The sequence below is a fragment of the Moschus berezovskii genome, chromosome 8 (assembly GCF_049115385.1).
Source record: "Moschus berezovskii isolate FMDL1 chromosome 8, NW_MosBer_1.0, whole genome shotgun sequence".
NCBI classification, from domain to species: domain Eukaryota; kingdom Metazoa; phylum Chordata; class Mammalia; order Artiodactyla; family Moschidae; genus Moschus; species Moschus berezovskii.
Window position 1 is genome coordinate 101,970,941 of NC_142467.1, and position 13,747 is coordinate 101,984,687.

General features: G+C 44.2%; 1 protein-coding gene across 2 annotated transcripts in view; it reads right to left on the reverse strand.

Annotated features, from left to right (window-relative positions):
* Positions 1–10,020: 10,020 nt before the first annotated feature.
* The window catches only part of ADGRE3 (adhesion G protein-coupled receptor E3), a 59,932-nt gene continuing 56,205 nt past the window's right edge, over positions 10,021–13,747 (reverse strand). For both annotated transcript variants that reach the window (XM_055429818.2, XM_055429817.2), the window contains 2 exons: positions 13,650–13,745; positions 10,021–10,222 (listed from right to left, as the gene is read on the reverse strand). In XM_055429818.2, the coding sequence (XP_055285793.2) occupies positions 10,214–10,222; positions 13,650–13,745 (105 nt within the window). In that variant the 3' untranslated portion in view covers positions 10,021–10,213. The remainder of the gene's footprint in view (positions 10,223–13,649; positions 13,746–13,747) is intronic.

Below are 13,747 nucleotides of genomic sequence, written 5' to 3' on the forward strand. Positions count from 1 at the left end.
TGCTTTACAGAATTTTGTTGCTTTCTGTCAAACATCAACATGAATAAGCCATAGGTTTTAATTGGAGGAAAACTGCTTCATGGTATTCTGTTGGTTTCTGCCACACAAAAATGCAAACCAGCCATAAGAAAGCCATGATTTATCAAGCATATATTGTGCTCTAGATAGATGGAGTAGCTTTCATTTAACCTTCATGATGATTCTTTGAGTTTGGAGTAATCACCAACCCTATTTTATAGCTGGGAAAACTGAGGCTCAGGGGGCTCATGGCTTGTCAACTGTCATTAGTGGATAAGGAGCAGAGCTGGTGTCTGGGCTCCGTGTTTCTTACTGTTGTTCAGTCACTCAGTCACGTCCGATTCTTTACAGCCCCGTATACTGCAGCATGCCAGGCTTCCTGTCCTTCAACTATCTCCCAGAGTTTGATCAAATTTATGTTAATTGAGTCTGCGATGCCATCTAACCATCTCATTCTCTATCACCCCCTTCTCTCCTGCCCTCAATCTTTCCCAGCATCAGCGTCTTTTCCAATGAGTCAGATCTTCGAATCAGGTGGCCAAAGTATTGGAACTTCAGCTTCAGCATTAGTCCTTCCAGTGAATATCCAGGGTTGATTTCTTTTAGGATTGACTGGTTTGATCTCCATGTAGTCGAAGAGACTCTCAAGAGTCTTCTCCAGCACCATAGTTCCAAAGCATCAATTTTTCAGTGCTCAACTTTCTTGATGGTCCAACTCTCACATCCATACATGACTACTGGAAAAACCATGCTGCTGCTGCTGCTGTGTCACTTCAGTCGTGTCCGACTCTGTGTGACCCCATAGATGGCAGCCAACCAGGCTCCCCAGTCCCAGGGATTCTCCAGGCAAGAACACTGGAGTGGGTTGCCATTTCCTTCTCCAATGCATAAAAGTGAAAAGTGAAAGTGAAGTCGCTCAGTTGTGTCCGACTCTTAGCGACCCCATGGACTGCAGCCCACCAGGCTCCTCCATCTATGGGATTTTCCAGGCAAGAGTACTGGAGTGGGGTGCCATTGCCTTCTCCATAGTTTTGCCTATACAGGTCTTTGTTGGCAAAGTGATGTGCCTTTCATGGTTGATTTTTTTCTGTAGCACCTTACTGCCTTTCAGAGGGCTATCTACAAACCTGAATTATCCCTGAAAACTCTAACCTTGTAGCTCTTGCCTCAGACTGCAGTTCTAGGAAAGGAACAATGTGATGTGGTAGAACAGACATCCTGGTTTGAGGCAGGAGAACAGGAACTGGGCTCTGACTCTGCTGATGGTCCTCTGTGGCTCTCCTGGGGCTGTTACAATAATGCGGGTGAGGGGTGATGGGGACCCGGGGGCTAATGGCAAAGGCAGGAAGAATTCTGCATCTGAAGATACAGCTAGTGGGATTGGCTGATGAACTGGATGCTCGGTGTGAGAGAAAGAGCAGGCTGAAGAATGACTCCAAGGTTTTTCGCTCAAATCATGGAAAAGAAGGAGTTATTGTTACTAGAGATGGGGAAGAAAAAATGCTCATGCAAACAACACGTTTATATTTAGGTGGCTTGTGAACTCCTGCTAGATTCTAAGAACTTCTCTTGGGTCAAGGGTAGAATCTTAAACAATTTTTTTAGTTTAGATGTTTATTTATTTGGCAGTGCTGGATCTTTGTTGCTGTGAGGGCTTTTCTCTGGTTGCAGAGAGCGGGGGTTACTCTCTAACTGTCATGTGCTTTTCTCGTGGTGGATTTTTTGTTGTGGAGCATGGACTTTAGGGGGCTCAGGCTTCAGTAGTTGTGGCACATGGGCTCAGTAGTTTTAGCTCCCTGGATCTAGAGAACAGGCTTAGCTGCTCCAGGGTTTGTGGGATCTTCGAGGACCAGGGGTGGAGCCTGCATCTCCTGCATCAGTGGGGTGATTCTTTACCACTGAGCCACCAGGGAAACCCCAAGGATAGAATCCTGTGTGTAGCAGATGTGGTCACGCCCAGCTTACATCCTTGGTCCTCACATTTTCGTGACTTCCGATGGCCAGCAGCTGCCACTGGAGCCCTCCTTATTTGGCAGATGGCAGGTGAGAAGTGTCAGGGGGAAAATGCTTCCTGGAACAACCCTCAACCGAAACCTCGAACTTGGTGTGCACATGTCCCAGCTCCCTCACCTCTCAGGTGAGATGACTCTGAGATGCTTGTCCCAGTTATTGCCCAGCGGCCCCTGCTGGGGTTAAGCTCCCACCTTGTACCGGCTGTCTTTTTTCCCCTGATCCACTTCTTTGTACCCCTGCTGGCATTTCCCAGGCTCACCTCCGGAATAAACTGCTGCTGCTGCTGCTAAGTCGCTCCAGTCGTGTCCGACTCTGTGTGACCTCATAGACGGAAGCCCACCAGGCTCCCCCATCCCTGGGATTCTCCAGGCAAGAACACTGGAGTGGGTTGCCATTTCCTTCCCCAATGCACGCAAGTGAAAAGTGAAAGTGAAGTCGCTCAATTGTGTCCAACTGTTAGTGACCCTATGGACTGTAGCCTACCAGGCTCCTCCGTCCATGGGATTCTCCAGGCAAGAATACTGGAGTGGGTTGCCATTTCTTTCTCCTCCGGAATAAACTACTTGCACTCAAATCCTTGTCTCAGAGTTTTCTCTTGGGGGAGCCCAAACTAAGACACCATGGGAAAGGAGAAAGAAGAGTTTGCAACATGATTCTGGTTTTCCTGGAACAGAGTGCTTCCTGGGATGCAGGACTTTCTGTGCCAGATGTGGCAAAGTCCTGGGGAAGCTGGGATAGGCTGACCACCGTTACAGGAAGATAGTGTCATGTTTGGAAAGCCAAGAGAAGAGAGTGTTTCCAGAAGGAAAGGGGGACTTCCCTGGTGGTCTAGTGGTTGGGAATCTGCCTGCCAATGTAGGGGACGTGGGTTTGATCCCTGGTCTGGGAACTAGGATCCCACAGGCTGTGGGGCAACTGAATCGGTGTGTCACAACTACTGAGCCCAAGCTCGAGCCCAAGAGGCACAATTAATTACTGAAGTTGGTGCTCTGCACCAAGAGAAGCCACTGCAATGAGAAGCCTGTGCACCGCAACGAGAGAGTAACCCACACTTGTTGCAACTAGAGAAAGCCTGTGGGCAGCAACAATGATCCGGCACAGTCACAAACAAAAGCAAAACAAAAAAAAGAAGGAAAGGGGATAATGCACATATAGATAAATCATCATATTGTACATCTTAAATATATACAAATTTTATTTGTTAATTAAATCTCAATAAAGCTGGAAAAAAAATCCCTAAAAATATTTGGTTGTCATAAAAAAAAAGGTAGGAATGAGGGTGAACAGAGTGAAATGTGACCCAAAGGTCAAGTTAGAAAAATTGAGACACAGTCAGTGGGCTTGGTACTGAGGGAGCACTGGGGACACTGAGTCATTCTTGGATGTGCTGGAAACAGAAATCCGACTACAGTGGGCTGAGCAGTGAGGGGGATGGAGGAAGTGGGGACAGCAGTGTGTGAACAGTTTTTCTAGAATTTTGGCTACAAAGAGAACTAGAATGTTATTGTAGCAGGGAGAACTTCTGGGGTAGAAGAGTCCTGAACATGGATGCTCCACACTTTTCCAACCCCTGCCCCTAATTATTCCCATAGCAGATCTCCTGGGTCTTCAAGGCTGATTTTTCCCTTCAAGATGTTCATCTTTTGGCATGCTGCTCTGTTTTTTTTTTTTGAGATGCTTCTTCCACATGGTCTTTTGACTCATTAGTTTGTCTCTTAACAGGGATCATCTTCTTTAATTCATCCAGTAAAATTACTCTTTTTATTCTCTTTCTATTTATTTCTATAGAACATTTGTTGCTGAACTTGAATCTCCTTGCGGTCTTCTTTTTTATCATTCTTTTTTTAAAAAATAATTTTATTCATTTATATGTTTTATTTTTGCCTGTGCTGGGTCTTTGCTGCTGCTCAGACTTTTCTCTAGTTGTGGGGAGCGGGGGCTGCTGTCTAGTTGTGGTGCATGGGCTTCCATTGCAGAGGCTTCTCCTGCTGTGGAGTATGGGCCTAGGTTCTAGGGCACAGGCTCAGTAGTTGTGGTGCTTGGGCTTAGTTGCCCTGTGGCATGTGGGCCTCCTGGGTCAGGGATCAAACCTGTGTCTCCCTAATTGGCAGGTGGATTCTTTACCACTGAACTACTGCTGCTGCTGCTGCTGCATCACTTCAGTCATGTCCGACTCTGTGTGACCCCATAGACAGAAGCCCACCAGGGTCCCCCGTCCCTGGGATTGTCCAGGCAAGAACACTGGAGTGGGTTGCCATTTCCTTCTCCAATGTGTGAAAGTGAAAAGTGAAAGTGAAGTCGCTCAGTCGTGTCCGACCCTTAGCGACCCCACAGACTGCAACCTACCAGGCCCCTCCATCCATGGGATTTTCTAGGCAAGAGTACTGGAGTGGCTTGCCATTGCCTTCTCCGACTGAACTACTAGGAAAGCCCTATTATTATTTTTTAAAGTTGTTGTCTGTCTATTCCAGCAGCTCAGTTTTGCTGGGTGACAATTATGTTGACCATACTCTTTCCACCTGTTGAGTCTTTTCAAGGGCTGTCATTTTTCTTAGGGACTCAGATTTGGGAATTGAGAACTCTGAGTGGTGACAGTTTCCCAAGTGATGAAAGAAGATGAATTCTTCACCCAAGGGGGTCCATGTGTGTACTAGGCAGGTGTGCAGAGGTACCTCCATGCTCCCCAATCTCCTTGCTTTCTTCTAGATTCAGGAGCAGAGCTCCTCTTGAAGTTCTTGGGATCCAGATGGATCAGAGATACACACACATGGAATGATCAGACACACACACACACACACGAATGATGCTGACCTTATCCAGGAGGTTCATGGACCCTGAGGAGTCAAACTCTTCATAGGATGAACTATGTTTAATTTTCACCCAGAGTTCTCTTCAGTTTATCTTGAAACTTTCCACCTGGTGCATGGGGGAGACATTTCAACCCCAGATTTCCCTTTGGGGCTTCCCCCCAGAGATCTCTCTCTCATGCCCACCCATCTGCCATGGGTCCCAGTGGATTCTGGGTTCAAAGAGGCAGATATATTAAGGTAGAGAGTGAAGGGGAACTGAGACAAGTGCAGGTGGCCATTTTCCTACAATCTGCCATCTTTCTCTCTTTATCATGGGGTCCAGCAAGCTATAGCCTGGGAAAGTGTGAAAGTGAAAACATTAATCACTCAGTCATGTCTGATTCTTTGTGACCCCATGGACTGTAGCCTCTGTCCATGGGATTCTCCAGGCAAGAATACTGGAGTTGGTTGCCATTCCCTCCTCCAGGGATCTTTCCGACTCAGGGATTGAACCCAGGTCTCCTGCGTTTCAGGCAGATTCTTTACCGTCTGAGCCACCAGGGAAGCCCATAGCTTGGAATGGGGCTGTCAAACTCTTCCCACAACCTGTTTTTATATGGCCAGTGAGCTAGAGAAAGTTTTTGCATTTCTAAAGTGATGTACACACATAACCCTTTATACATATATCACACAAATGCATCTATGTCTGTCTATTCTATCATCTGGGCTTCCCCAGCGGATCTGTGGTAAAGAATATGCCTGCAATGCAGGAGACGCAAGAGACATTAAGTCTCTTCTCTGGGTCAAGAAGATCCCCTGGAGGAGGGCATGGCAACCCACTCCAGTACTTGCCTGGAAAATCCCATGGACAGAGGAGCCTGGCGGGCTACAGTCCATAGGGTTGCAAAGAGTCAGACACGACTGAAGCAACAGAGCACAAGCACGCTTCTATCATCTATCACTGGATCTAGTCTGAAAAATCTGGAAAAAGTTTGTTCATCCATCTTTAGCATGAGCAAAGAGCATCTTTCCTCACCTGTGAGAAAGGTGAAAGACTCAGGAGAGAGGGGAGATAATTGGTGGAGTAGGTCCCCAAAGAGGCATGAGGGGGACAAGGTCCAAAGCACAGAGGGGGAGGTTAGTTTTAAACAAGAGGAGGGACCCCTCTGCCATTGTGGAAGAAGAGAGGAGATGATGAGCATCAGTGGGGGAAGGAATCAAAGATGAGTATGGATGTAGGTATACCTGTAAGAGATGTCAGGTGGTGGAGGGAGTTTCCATCAGCTGGTGTTTATTTTCTCTGGGTAGTAGGAAACGAGGTCGTCTACCTTATATAGAGAAAGGGGATGCAGATTGAAGAAAGAACTGTGAAACTGGAACTCCCCACATGGGGAAGTTGACTAGGGATAGGAAGAGTGAGTTCCAGGTGGCCTGGGAGGTTTTGTTTAGACCAGAAGCACACATTTGTAATGGCTCCTAGATGAATGATTCTGGGATCTCACTGTTTTGATGGAGAGTGGAGAAGAAATATGGTTGGTTCATAAGGAAAAATGCTTTAGGCTACAAGTAACAGATTACCTGACCCAAAGTGACTTAACAAAAGGAGTTCATTTGTCTTACATATGGAAAAGTTCAAGGGTTGGTTACAGTCATAATCTAACAACATCATAAAGCCCAGCTAAATACTGACTTTTCACTCTTCCATCCTTAGTATTTCCATGCTATCTCCTTTGTAAGCATCATATTATTATATGATAGCAGCTAAAACTAGGGAGTAATCGGCAAGCTCTCCTTGAATTTGTCTTTGTTTTTTATCAAGGAGAAAATGTTCCAGTAGCTGTCTCTTACATTTCAGTGGCTCTAACTGGTCCAAATGTCTGTCCTAAACCAATTTCTAGCAAATGGGAAGGAGATCACTGTGGCTAGTTTATACCAGGGTTTCTCAACCTCATCACTACTGATATTTAGGGATGGATAACTCTGCTGTGCGGAGAAGGCAATGGCAAGCCACTCCAGTACTCTTGCCTAGAAAATCCCATGGATGGAGGAGCCTGGTAGGCTGCAGTCCGTGGGGTCGCTAAAGGTCGGACACGACTGAGCGACTTCACTTTCACTTTTCACTTTCACACATTGGAGAAGGAAATGGCACCCACTCCAGTGTTCTTGCCTGGAGAATCCCAGGGACGGGGGAGCCTGGTGGGCTTCCGTCTATGGGGTCACACAGAGTCGGACACGACTGAAGTGACTTAGCAGCAGCAGCAGCAACTCTGCTGTGTATGTGGGGGCTGTCTAGCAGCTGTTTAGCAGCATCCCTAACATCTATTGCTTAGATGCCGGTAGCATCCCCCATTGCCCAAGTTACTGCAGTCAAAAATGTCTCCAGACATTGCCATATGTCACTAATGGTGAGGATAAATCATCTCCAGTTGAGAATCACTGGGCTGAGATCAATCTCTACTGACCCCTGGGACCAGGTATGTTGCTGTCCTAAATATTAAAACAATCAAGGTTCCATTAAAAAGGAACATGTAATGGTGGCAATGACTGCTGAGGAGACAATCCACAGTGCCTGCTATGATTGGATCAGTCCTGGTTGCAGATGACACCATCCTTATGGCAGAAAGTGAAGAGAAAATAGTCTCTTGATGAGGATGAAAGAGGAGAGTGAAAAAGCTGACTTGAAACTCGATATTAAAAAAACTAAGATCATAGCATCTGGTCCCATTTCTTCATGGCAAATAGAAGGGGAAACAGTGGCAGCAGGGACAGATTTTATTTTCTTAGACTCCAAAATCACTGCAGATGGTGACTGCACCCATGAAATTAAAAGACACTTGCTCCTTGGAAGGAAAGCTATGAGAAAACTAGTTGTTGTTTAGTTGCCAAGTCGTACCCAACTCTTTGTGACCTCATGGACTGAAGAACACCAGGCCTCCTTGTCCCTCACTATTTCCCAGAGTTTGCCCAAGTTCATGTCCATTGAATCGGTGATACCATCCAACCATCTCATCCTCTGCTGCTCTCTTCTCCTTCTGCCTTCAATCTTTCCCAGCCCCAGGGTCTTTTACAATGCGTTGACTGTAGCATCAGGTGGCCAAAATATTGGAGCTTCAGCTTCAGCAACAGTTCTTCCAACAAGTATTCAGGGTTGATTTCCTTTTAGATTGACAGGTTTGATCTTGCTGTCCAAGGAGCTCTCAACAGTTTTCTGCAGCACCACAGTTTGAAAACATCAATTCTTCAGTATTCTGCCTTCTTTATGGTCCAACTCTCACTTCTGTACATGACTACTGGAAAGACCACAGCCTTGATTATGTGGACCTTTGTTGGTAAAGTGAAGTCTTTGCTTTTTAGCACAGTCCAATGGCAGCCCACTCCAGTACTCTTGCCTGGAAAATCCCATGGACAGAGGAGCCTGGTAGGCTGCAGTCCAGGAGGTCGCTAAGAGTCGGACACGGCTGAGCGACTTCACTTTCACTTTTCACTTTCATGCATTGGAGAAGGAAATGGCTACCCACTCCAGCGTTCTTGCCTGGAGAATCCCAGGGATGGGGAGCCTGGAAGGAGGCCATCTATGGTGTCTCACAGAGTCGGACACGACTGAAGTGACTTAGCAGCAGCAGGTCTGCCAGAGCTTTCATTCCAAGAAGCAATTGTCTTTTAATTTCATGGCTGCAGTCACTATCTGCAGTGATTTTAGAGCCCAAAAAGAGGACATTTGTCACTGCTTCCATCTTTTTCCCTTCTCTTTGCCATGAAGTGATGGGACAGAATGCCACAGTCTAAGTTTTTAATATTGAGTTTTAAGTCAGCTTTCTCACTCTCCTTTTTCATCCTTATCAAGAGGCTCTTTAGTTCACATTTGCTTTCTGCCATTAATGTGGTATCATCTGCATATCTAAGGTTGCTGACATGTCTCCTGGCAAACTTGATTCCAGCTTGTAGCTCATCCAGCCCAGCATTTTGCATGACGGATTCCTTGTATAAGTTTAAATAAACAAGATGACAGTGTACAGCCTTGTCATACTTCTTTCTCAATTTTGAACCAGTCAGTTGTCCCATATAAGATTCTAACTGTTGCTTCTTGACCAGCATACAGGTTTCTCAGGAGACAGGTAAGATGATCTGTCTTTCCCATCTCTTTAAGAGTTTTCCACAGTTTGTTATGATCCACACAGCCAAAGGCTTTTGTGTAGTCGATGACACAGAGGTAGATGTTTTTTCTGGAATTCCCTTGCTTTCTCTATGATCCAGCAAATGTTGGTAATTTGGTTACTCTGCCTTTTCTAAACCCAGCTTGTACATCTGGAAGTTCTTGGTTCATCTACTGCTGAGGCCTAGCTTGAAGGATTTTGACCATAACTTTACTATCATGGGACGTGAGTGCAATTGCCTGGTAGTTTGAACATTCTTTAGACAGTGTATTAAAAAGCAGAGACATCACTTTACTGACAAAGGTCCATATAGTCAAAGCTATGGTTTTTCCAGTAGTCATGTATGGATGTGAGAGTTGGACCATAAAGAAGGCTGAGTGCTGAAGAACTGACGCTTTTGAATTATGGGGCTGGACAAGTCTCTTGATAGTCTGTTGGGCAGCAAGGAGATTAAACCAGTCAAACCTAAAGGAAATTAACCCTGAATATTCACTGGAAGGACTGATGCTGAAGCTCCAATACTTTGGCCACTTCATGTGAAGAGCTGACTCATTGGAAAAGACCCTGGAGCTGGGAAAGATCGAAGGCAAATGGAGAAGGGGGTGACAGAGGATGAGATGGTTCATTAGCATCACCAACTCAATGGACATGAATTTGAGCAAACTCCAGGAGACAGTGGAGGACAGAGGAGCCAGGAGTGCTGCAGTCATGGGGTTGCAAAGACACAGATACGACTTGGGGAATTGAGCAACAAAACTAAGTATGGAATCAGAATGAGGAAGCATAGGTGCTGAAAGTATGAGGGAGAATCACGTGACTGGGGTGATCATGAGATTTAGCCTGGGTAAGAAAGGAGGTAAAGGTGATGGTTCGGAAGAAGCTGATCGTTTGACTTTAAAAAGCACATTTAGGATGAGAGAAAGAACTTGAGAAAAAGGTCTTGATAAGGGCTCCCTCATTCACAAAAAGTCCATGGAGTATTTGCATGGTCATGACTTGGGTATCCAGGAATAAGCACTGATTGAAAACATGATAGTGAAGAGAAATCCAATTGAATGCACATTTATTGAGATCCCATTATGCAGAACAAACACTTCAGGAAGTAAAGGTTAAACTTTTCCTCTCCAGGAATGACATGTATAATGATTCTCCTTGTCTGCACCTTCATTCTTCATGATGCCAACCAGAACCACATGCATGACATGTAGAGCTGAATGTTCTAGTTTTAGTATTTTCTTTTCACTTGACCTAGAAAACATCCCACCCCAAAGATGTTTAGATTAAAGCTAGATGTCAGGATAAAAAACAAAGAAATGAGCAACAAAACAGACAGGAAGAGTTGGAGTGAGTTAAAGCCAGAAAACTCCATTCAGCAGACAAGGATGGCTTGAAGTCCTAGCATTTTGGGCTTCTTTAGGAGAAGGCAATGGCAAGCCACTCCAGTACTCTTGCCTAGAAAATCCCATGGATGGAGGAGCCTGGTTGGCTGCAGTCTGTGGGGTCGCTAAGGGTCGGACACGACTGAGCGACTTCACTTTCACTTTTCACTTTCACACATTGGAGAAGGAAATGGCAACCCACTCCAGTGTTCTTGCCTGGAGAATCCCAGGGACGGGGGACCCTGGTGGGCTTCTGTCTATGGGGTCGCACAGAGTCGGACACGACTGAAGTGACTTAGCAGTAGCAGCAGCAGATTAGAGTGGGAGGACTTTAGCTTATAGAGGGAGTTTAGCTTATAGAGGGAGGACTTCTCAAAAATCCAGGGTGAAGAATTCTTTTTTAAAATCTTTTACCCAGATTCACTTACTGTTTTGTTTTTATTTTAACTTTTCATTTTGTATTGGGGTATAGCCGATTAACAATGTTGTGATAGTTTCTAGAGAACAATGAAGAGACTCAGCCACACATATACATGTATCCATTTTCCCCCAGATTCCCCTTCTACAGGATAAAGAACTCTTTTTTTGGAAAAAAGTGTGGATATAGTATCCCACTCTAGAATTTCAGCCCCTGGGATGTCGTTTTTTTTTGTCCATAAAGAAAGGCTAGACTCTAAGTTCCTTGAAGGCAGCTACCATGTTGGTATTGTTGCATTTTGTATGTTCCCTGCTTACCATACTGTTGGACATATTATAGAACTCAATAAATATTCTCTTTGCTCCCTACAGATTGTAGTTTGGTTTAGAAGTTTCAGGCTCCACAGAGGAACAAATATCTCCCTACAGCTGCCCACGAAGATAGGAGTTCCTGACTCAGTTATTACAGGAAGTCCAAAGCTATGCCTTCCGTCCTGGTATTTATTGTTCATTAGCAGAATTTCTTGTCCTCGAGCAAGACTTTTCCCATAAGCAGTACTCCCCGGTTATACAACCGACCTTTCAATGTTATCAAGTTTGTGGGGAGCAGAGCTAGAAAGTTAACCCAAGATCAACTCTGTCCATAAAGGACAAAGGGTTTTGTTAGCTTTTTACTCATACTCTGTGCATAAAGGAAAAATGTCAGAAATTCTTCTAATTAAAGCAACTGTATTTCTTAAATGTAGCTACATATAAAATACATTATAAATATATAATATGTAAATATATCATGTATTCTTTCCTTTTTAAAGATACACTCGTTCAGTTTCCACAGTGTTAAGCAATAATAATAATAATAACAACGTCTCCTTATTCATTGCGGGAAACTAGTAGTTGGAGTGCTGGCAGCTTTGGGAATTCTTTTGGGTTGTCTGGGAAACATTTCAAAGGTCACAGCCAGTGGTTAGCACCTGTAACAATTTTACTTTTATTGAGAATATTAAGCTTAATATTTTTCCTTATGACTTGATTGGCTCTATCCTCTGTAAGCTTAATATTCATAAAAAAATTTTCCAAAAAGAAATTTTCTGATCAGTTGACATGCCTGCCCTAACACTTTTTCCTGGTTCCATTTTCTTCTTGGTCCTTTTGGAAAGATTTAGAATGAATTCCCCTTCCCTTCCTCCAAGAAGGAATTTGGAGGTCACTGTTTCCTCAGTGACCTCGATATTTCCACTGCTGAGGAAAATTCCATATTTTCTTAAGAAAAGTAGAAACAGTGTTTCAGAAATTTCTCAATTTTGTTTAACTTAAAAGTAACATATTCTAAGGCTTTTTGGTTAGCAGATGTGGTAGGCATGTACATGGAAGACATAAAGCCAAATGAGATTGGGAGAATTTTTATGGATTAGAATCTTTGGAGTCCGTCTAGTGACATACCTTCTTACAAGTATGTGCTCTCATTTCTGTAAAAGGTCAGTTATGGGACAACCGTGGAGAGAAGTTTCAGGTAGCACTTGGAGCGCATTCCTTGATGCCATCAATCACTAGTTAGCTCAATGGAAGAACAGACAAAACCAACAACCAAGTTCTAGAGAGGTTCTCTTTCTAACAGGATCATTTCCTCTCCCAGGAAGGTCCCGTTATTACATGCACTCCTCCTCTATAGTTATGTAGAACATCTGGGGTGGGCTTCCTCTTCTGGATCCCTTTCTGTAGTATCCACTACCTCCTTGGGGCTCAAGTCCACCTCTTTTTGAAACAGTGATATTTCGGGGGATGATGACCACTCTGCTATGTCTGTGATTGTAAGTCTCCCCCTAAAGGAGTCTACTTTAGATGGTAGTGGTGCTGGTGATATATTTTACCCATACTTTAAAAAAAATAATTTTTATTGGACTATAGTTCATCTACAATGCTGTGTTTATTTCTCCTGTTCAGCAAAATGCATCAGTTATACATATATCCATTAAAAAAAAATCTGGTCATGCCACGGGGCATGCAGGAACTTAGTTCTCTGACCAGGGATCGAATCTGTGGCCCCTGAATTGGAAACACAGAGTCTTAACCACTGGACCACCAGGGAAGTCCCTGTATCCACTGTTTTAGATTCTATTCCCATAAACCATTACAGAGTATTGAGTAGAGTGCCTTGTGCTATACAGCAGGTTCTTATTAGTTATTTATTTTTTAAAAAAGTTTTTAATTTTATATTGGGGCTTCCCAGGTAGCTCAGTGGTAAAGAATTCACCTGCCAAGCAGGAGATGCGGGTTCAGTCCTTGGGTTGGGAAGATCAGCTGGAGAAGGAAAGGGCAACCCACTCCAGTATTCTTGCCTGGGAAATCCCATGGACAGTGGAGCCTGGCAGTCTAGAGTTCAAGGGGTCACAAAGAGTCGGACATGACTTAGCCCCTAAACCACCACACTACCATAGTTGATTGGCAATGTTGTGTTAGTTTCAGGTGTACAGCAAAGTGACTCAGTTATATATATGAATGTATCTATTCTTTTTCAAATCATTTTCCCATTTAGGTTATTATATAACATCGATCAGAGTTCCCTGTGGCATAATAAGTAGATCCTTATTAGTTATCCATCTTTAAATATAGCAGTGTGTGCATTTCAATCTCAAATTTCCTAACTATCCCATACGTCGAATGATGAGAATATATATTAATACAGCAGCCAGGTTAGGCACTATTAGTGAGCAAGAAAGAAACAGTGAGACACGTTATGATGGGAATGAGGAATGCAAACCAAGTCATCAGGAAAAGAACTCCTCCCCACACTCGGCATGAAAGGGCGCTTGTTCTAAGACAAGGGAAGGGAAGTTTGGTGTGTCAAGTGGTGACACATTAGAATAAATCGCAAGTCTTACCTCACTGGGTTTTGAGTCAGGACCAAACCTGCTGGAAAGCGTGTAAGCCTCAGACTCAGATTTAGATTTGATGATCTCGCCAAACCACTTTTGGACCT